This window comes from Herpailurus yagouaroundi, unplaced genomic scaffold, assembly GCF_014898765.1.
Source record: "Herpailurus yagouaroundi ecotype Mexico unplaced genomic scaffold, PumYag 184, whole genome shotgun sequence".
In the NCBI taxonomy this organism is placed as follows: Eukaryota; Metazoa; Chordata; class Mammalia; order Carnivora; family Felidae; genus Herpailurus; species Herpailurus yagouaroundi.
In genome coordinates this window covers 21,759,367-21,766,980 of record NW_024412415.1, presented here as the reverse complement: position 1 = coordinate 21,766,980, position 7,614 = coordinate 21,759,367, and the positions used below count along the sequence as shown (strand labels likewise).

At 41.2% G+C, this 7,614-nt stretch overlaps 1 protein-coding gene across 3 annotated transcripts in view; it reads left to right on the top strand.

Annotated features, from left to right (window-relative positions):
- Positions 1-2,175: 2,175 nt before the first annotated feature.
- RFX7 (regulatory factor X7) overlaps positions 2,176-7,614 on the top strand; it is a 140,179-nt gene continuing 134,740 nt past the window's right edge. Inside the window, exons 1-2 of one of the 3 annotated variants that reach the window (XM_040492768.1) lie at positions 2,176-2,541; positions 2,696-2,858. In XM_040492768.1, the coding sequence (XP_040348702.1) occupies positions 2,698-2,858 (161 nt within the window). In that variant the 5' untranslated portion in view covers positions 2,176-2,541; positions 2,696-2,697. Of the gene's footprint in view, positions 2,542-2,692; positions 2,859-7,614 lie in introns of those variants that run through there. The other 2 variants (XM_040492769.1, XM_040492770.1) reach the window with 2 other exon arrangements.

Here is a 7,614-nt window from a genome sequence, read left to right as displayed (position 1 = left end):
TCTTTCTTTCTTTCTTTCTTTCTTTCTTTCTTTCTTTCTTTCTTTCTCTCTGCTTTCTCCATCTTCCCTATGGACATGGAATTTATATATACACTCAAGATTTTTTAGTATTATCTCATGTTCAGCATGGGTTGCAGATTGTGCAATTAGACTTCCAGGATCAAACTCCCGGCTCCTTCAGTTACTAATTGGATTACTTTAAGAATGCTATTTAATCCCTCCAAGCTTCTGTTTCATTTGTTTAATAGGAGAATTTATAGAATACCTATATTATATATAGTTTGGGAAGGAATAACTATGATAATGTATGGAAAATGCTAGGTCTGGCAGGCTGAAAGTGCTCAGCAAACATTGGCTAATTGTTATTCTTTTTCAAAGCTTCTATCTAAAGCTTCTATCTAGTGCATGCCATGTCTATCAGTTTGGTACAGAAAAATACTGTCTGTAGAGGACACAAAGGTGCATATGCAAAATGAATTCATAAACAACCTATATTTTCCTAAAGTGGCTAAGCTAATAGTGACCTTAGGTTATAGGAAAGGGGACCAATTTGTATGAAACAATCAGTGCAAAGAGTATCAAGCTGCAAAGGAAACCAAGCAGCCTGAAATCCTCATGGAGGAGCAGTGTTTTGTACACAGGTGTTCCTCCTACTCCACCACCCCTGACCATCTACAAGCATTCAGGGTGAATCTGGGAGCCAGGCCTGAGGGCACAGCGGTGCAAAAGCAAGAGAGTTCCAGGGCAAGGCAGGGCACAAAACACTCCAAAGCCAGGAAGCCCAAGCCAATCAGATTGCTCACCCAGGACTCTAAGTGGTGGCAGAGCCTCATGGCCCAAAGTCCAAGCACAGCAGGAAAGTGGCCAGAGAACCTGATAGGTAGAAACCTGATAGAAACTGTTAGAAAAGTTAAAGCTGAGAGCTCACAACACCCACAGGCCCAGAGAAAGGTCAGTGTGAGCTGAGCAGCTGTTCCATCTGGTGCCAGAGGCCTTGGCGGTTGTCTTCTACAGCCAGGCAGTTTAGGCCTGCCTGATGAGCCCCACCTAGAAAAGCCAATTCTTCTGCTCTTAAAGGGGACTTGCTTGTTTCTAGCAGGGTCTTATTCTTGGTAGACAAAACTGTCTCTTAAGTGTGAATGGGAAGAAGGGCACAGAATGTGTGTCCAGGGGTTCAACTGGCTCCAAAGGAAGGAGCTTATGTCTGAAGCCTGAGCCTCCATGTTGCCAGAATTGCATGTGTTTCTTTCAGAGGCAGGCAGGGGCCTTGGCTGCCAGGGACCCTGACAAGCCGCGACTTGAGCTGTGCCTTAGAGCCTGGGTTGGCTTGAGAGTGGTATAGAGGAGGGAGGGAGGGCATTCCTGGAAAGGGGGTGGGGTGGGGAGGTGAGGGGAACAGCATGAGCAAAGGCACGAAGGAAGAATGAATCTGCTGCGCGTTGAGAATGGCATGGAGACTTCACTGATTGGAGCCGGGAGTTCTTGCAGGGGGATGGAGGCAGCTATGATTGGATAACTAAAGTGGGGCCAGATTTGGAGGGCTTTGAATGCCCGACTGAGAAGCACTCAACCCAGCTCCTGACTTGCGATTTCCGTTCAAGACTGAATTACCTAAAGGGTGGTTAATTCCAACGGGTGTTCTTCTTTGGGGGCTTTGGAAAAGTCAGCTTATCTTCTTACCTGCTTCAATTCTCTTCGCTTACCCAGGGAGAAGCAATAATCACTCGTCGAGGGCAGAGGGAATAATGTTGATTAATTTCACTTTTCTTGATTTGAAGATGCAAGGGGAAAAAAAAAAAACAGAATCCCATTTCCACGCCAAATATTATATTTGGTTTCTCCTCCTCCTCGTCCTCACGCAAGTTCTCTTTCTCTCGCCAGCACCTCCCCCACGTTTTCCTGCTCTCCTCCACCAGCTTGGCCAGTCCCCTCCTCTGCCCGGGCGGCGCGCGTTCCGGGCCGAGCTGGCCCGCGCCTGCCCTGCGCACCCGTGCGCCCCCCTCCCGGTCCCCTGCGCCCGCGCCCGCGCCCGTAACCCGCACACGCTGGTCCACGCCCCCCCCTCCCCCGGCGGAGCGGTAGGTGTTTAGCCGTCTGCGCCGGGCCGCAGTGCGGCTGCGCGCACTAGGCTGCCTCCTGGGCTGGCTGGGCAGCGGCGGCCGCTGTGGCGGCGGGGCCGGGAGCGAGCGGCGGCGGCGGCGGCGGCGTGGGGAGTGGCGTGGAGCCGAGCCTGGGGCTGCAGCAGCGTGGGCCCCCGGAGTAGAAAGCCCCCGGGGCAAGAAAGGAAGGCTGGGCCGCGGAGTCCCTGAGCAATCGTTCTCGGATTTGGGGGAGCCTTGCCCCCCCCCACCTCGTCTTCAGACGTCCCCTTCTCATCCCCCTCAGCCCCGGCCGCTGACGGGAGGAGGCGGCGGCGGCGGGGGGCTGAGGGGCGCCGCCATGCCTCTCCCGCGGTGAAGCGTCCCTGCCGTGAGGAGCCGCTCGGTCTCCCCGGTGATGTCCCCCAGGCGGCAGGCGAAAGCGACTCACTCGAGCCCTGGGGTAAAGGCCTAGCTTATTCAGCTTCCTTCCTCCTCCTCCTCCTCTTCCCCTCCCCCCTCCTCCTCCTCTCCCCCTTCGTCCTCCCCTCCCCGTCTCTTCCCTCACCCTTCCCCGAGCCCCCATCTTCCCTCCCTCCCTCCCACCCCTCCAGCAGCGATGGCAGAGGAACAACAACAGCCGCCACCACAGCAGCCTGATGCCCATCAGCAGCTTCCCCCCAGCGCCCCCAACTCGGGGGTGGCTCTGCCAGCCCTTGTGCCTGGGCTGCCAGGGACAGAGGCCAGCGCGCTGCAACACAAGATCAAGAACTCCATCTGGTAAGAGGATCCTCCATCGCCGGGGTAAAAAAGCCCAGGCACATTTCTGCTGCAAACGGGGTGGGGGGCGGCGGGCGGAGGAAGAGGCTGAAGCATTCATTGAATGTGGGTATCCAGAGTCGGGTGCATTTTTATAGGACCTCTGGAGGTGTGGGGACTTTGCATCACCTCTGGTCTCCATAGCCCCCCCCAAATGCTTTTACCCCCTCAATTGTGAGTGTAGATAAACAAGTTATTTGTGGTGTTCATTTATGTGTAAGAGGAATATGGGACGAAATTAAGTCATGTTGCATGATCGTGGCATGAATTTGGGACTCAGGAATGTGAAATGTGTTTACTCCTTTTTGCAGTCATACAGAGAGGAAGAAGTGTATTGTGAATTTTCACCAAACAGACATTGTGCGTAAGAATATTAATATGCAGCACAAAACCTAATGTGGCTCTTCCTTTCGGTTGGTTTAGCTGCTATTTCTGGATGTTTTTGCCTTTTTTATTCTGAGATTAAATTTCCTTTCCAGGGAGTTTATTTGCATGATTGTGAAGAAAGGGCTTTTTTAGTATATGATATTTTAAGGTGGCAGTTTACACTGTAAAGTGATTTTTTTAATTTAAAAAGATGTTTTATTTTAAAATGTCTTGCCATTTCGTGCCTTTTTCTTTTTTTAAAAAAAACATAGGTGAGATATCCTTTGCTATTTCTGTGCTTGCTTGTATGAGAATTTACAATATTTCAGCATTAGGTTAAACTCTGACGGACTGGTGGCAATCTTTTAATAATTAAATACATTGAGTTAAGTCTAGCCTCTGTTAGAGCCATTGTAAATATTCTTTGAACATGAACTTGCATTATTTTTGTAGGATTCTTCATTAACTGACATTTTTAAAAAATGTACTGTTTTAAAAGTGGAAAGCAATATTTGGACTTTGGTCTAAGAGATTGCTTTTAATAGACGTTTTAAAATAGAATGTGGTGTAAAACAAGCTCTGATTTTAAAAATGAAATACCACATGTCCATCATTGAATATGACTACTAAAATATTAAAACTCCTTCATTTTATTGCAATTTAAAAATAAATGCATCATAACACATTGTAGTACAATATTTATGCATTTTAAAAACAGTCACAATTTTTAAATACAAAATTAAGGTTTGTTATATGGTAATTTTTATTATTTCTTGGCATACATCCATGTTGTCATGATGCTGATATGAAGTAGGTCAGTGCAGGCTTTAATAGTTTCTTACTACACAGTAGTTGGCAGCTGAGTATCTTGCTTTCAGTTTTAATTTTAAAATGAAGTTTAAATGTTTTAAGGTAGAATTTTTTGGCTTTGATGATAGTCATGTTTTGGCAGCTTGAATAGGTCAGAGAAGTAAGATTGTCGTGTGTGTGTGTATGTGTGTGTGTGTGTGTGTGTGTGAGAGAGAGAGAGACAGAGACAGACACAGAGAGACAGACAGAGAGAGAAGCCTTTATTCCTTAAGGGATACCCTCACCCCCTTTTGAAAACTTTAAAGGGAGAGATGGTTAATCTCCTGCCAGAAAGTAGTGGGTTTTAACCCCTATTAACTTAATGTAACTTAGTGTCTCTGAAATCATCATTGAATTCTATTTGCCCCTTGGTTTTTACATTTAAGGTAAGGGGCATCTAAATTAAAGAACTAAAATCTTTTACTAAAGGCACATTTTAAAAGTTGAATTAGTAATGTATTTTAATTTATTATGAGAACAGTAGGGGAAAGGAAACTCCACTTTATATTTTTAAAATAGAAGTTATCTAGCCAACTGACTGAATAATAATGATAGTACTCTTTTTGGTAAATCATGTGATTTAATTATCCTTTCATTGATAATTTGTGTTTACACATTCATTACAACTTAACTGCGCTGACTCTAATGTGAGAAAAACTTATCCTAAAGTAGAGTGCACTTCATTTTTTTGCTACTTGCTCAGAAAAAATAATGGGCAACAAACACCTTCATCCCCGAGTATACAATTTTATATCTTTATTTTAAAATTGTAATGGTACACTTACTAGTGTTTAATTTTCAAGCATAGACATCCTATTTGCAAAGATGATTACGTTTAGAACTTTGGAACAAACAATAGTGGGTCATAAACAGCATTAGTGGAGATAGTTAATATATAGTCTCATATCCCCTGACCCACAAGGCTGGATTTGTATTATTCATCAAGTGACTATCTAAAATAAAGACACTAAAAAAAGTGAAAGCCTTTTCACCACCATCTCCTCTAAGAACTAGTGCTAAATTAAAATAATTTTTAATAGATAAGATTGCAATTCTTTAAGTATCTCATTTCACATTTTTTGAGGGAACAATATCTTTTTATCAGTTACTTTATAACTTGATAATGTTCTGAGAGATCAGTTTTGTACTACTTTCTACATCAACCTTTGGTATCATTACTAATGAGAATTTAAAATTACATTAAGCCAAAATGTGGCATTTAAAAATTATCAAATGGGTTTTGCATTTAGGTTGATCACAGTTTCTAAATTATTGAACTTGCAGATCACAAACAAGTCCGTACTTGTCTTCCTATTCAACAAATATACATATAATATGTGAGGCAGGCCCTTAGTTGGACAATGAGTTATTTATTATTTCAGTTCATAATTATTCTGTTAAACTAAAATGCTGTTTGATGAAAGTATGTCCATTGTAATTTTAAGCATTAAATGAGACTTTGAAAAAAAAGGTTAAGTGTTCAAAGTTGAAATCATGGTACCTGATGAGATCAGAAATTATTTCATAAGAATTGGAAATAAAATTCTAAAAAAATGTTAATAAGGTAGTTCTAGAAAATGAAGATACTGCCAACTTGATAGTGTTGTAATATTTGTTGATATATTTAAGAGTATCATCCACTTAAGTCCAAGTTTATAAGCTGGCACTTCTTGACCTTCCTCATTCCCACTCCATAGACAAAGGTCCACAACACTTACTACTTTGAGAGGAGAGGTATTTACAGAGATGTGTATTAATACTGAATATGCTGTGAAAATGTTATTTTCTAAATAATAGGATTCTAATATAAACTTTGCATTAAAAAAATGAAACTGGTAACCTGTGTTTTTTTCCTAAATAAAAATCTGTTCTGGCAACCTAAAACAGCCACAGCTAACCTCACTGCAAACTGCTTGAACTTAACATTGCACCCCTGTTTGGTTACCGGAAAAAAAAAAAAAAAAAACCAAAGCAAGTTTTTCATTCCTCTTGTCTCCCAATATCTTCGTAGTTTAAAGAAGAAAAAAAGAGAATTTGTGTTTAGTTAAAAATACCCCCCCACACACACACACTGCTTTAGTTTCCATTTTAAAGCAGTTTTACTTGAAACCCTGATAGAATAAAATTCTTGTGAAAAAAATAGGATAGAAAAAAATTACATTTGATATCTCTTCTGCCTGTTTGTGATTAGTTATGAGAATAATCATACCTACATGGGTGTGAGTGATTAACATTTGCAATTTTGCTGTAACATAAACAGCAAACCTTTATCTAGAAATTTGAAAGAAATCCTGATGTTTTACTGTAGAGAATGTTCTAATACTGTATTTACTCAAGAGACAAATTCAGGGATTTTTGAAAGTATTAGTTATCAGTTGTTTATAAGCCTGTTTATAACCCTTTATTTATTTATTTGTAAGACCTTACAAACCATTTGTTAAACAGTGCTTAAGATGTGTCATTGTCCTACCTACTTCTTGGAAACAGATAAATTAAATGACAGGAAAGATAGGATTCCTCTCATTAATTATCAGACCTTGGAAGCAGTGTTGGTGCCAGAGTTTCTTGTCTGTATTCAGGCTGGTAAGTCATACAGACTTCTGAATCTCATGCATTTTAGACTTAAAATTATAATCAAAGTGAAATTATGTATGTGGACCTTTTGGATGTTTTCTAAATTCAATTTAAACCCAAATTAGACAGTTTTGTTTTACTTTTTTATATATTAGTTACAGAGAGCAAATATGATGATCCACAAGGTTTACATGGTAAAGCCGTATTAGACCTGATTTCTGTCCCATGTGCTAGAACTCAGCAGTTCCAATTTGTCCTTGGTTCTGGGTCAGGGCATTTATGAGCTCTGAGAATAGTTATTGTTCCTTCAACTGCAGTGGGAAACATTTACTATAAAGCTTATAACTTGAGAGTTTACTGTAACCTTAAGTCCCTGATCTTCATTTTGCTTTAAAATTCGAGACTGACTAGTACGTTACCTGGCTTTCATATAGTTTTGAATAGTTGGTTGAACATGGGGCTTGTCCTGTATTGAGACTAGATGTGATGGTTGCATCCCAACAGTTTGTGACTTCAGAAAGAAGGCAGTTCCTTGTTCTCTGTGATTTGAAACTGGTAAAACTGTTTTCTCTGTTGACCAGGAAGGCAAGTAAAGCAGTTTCAAGCCCCTGGCCTAATGTTTAGCTCTTAGGTAATGGATGTGTGTGTGTGTATAATTTACCAATTCGATCTCCCTACGGGGATGTGTCTTGAATGTTATGTGCAAAACTGATTTGGTTTCTGTCTCACTGTTAGTTTTGGTATTATTGGGGAAAATGAGCTTCACCGTGGTAGAAAAGACAAGTATTTTATGTTATGAATGATAATGCTTTGAGTAAAAACTTGTGTCAGATCACTTTTTATATTAGAAAAACAATTGTTGCACACAAAAATTGTACAAATGAAAATAATTAAAATGAGCATTGTCATTTACTGAAATTTGAACACT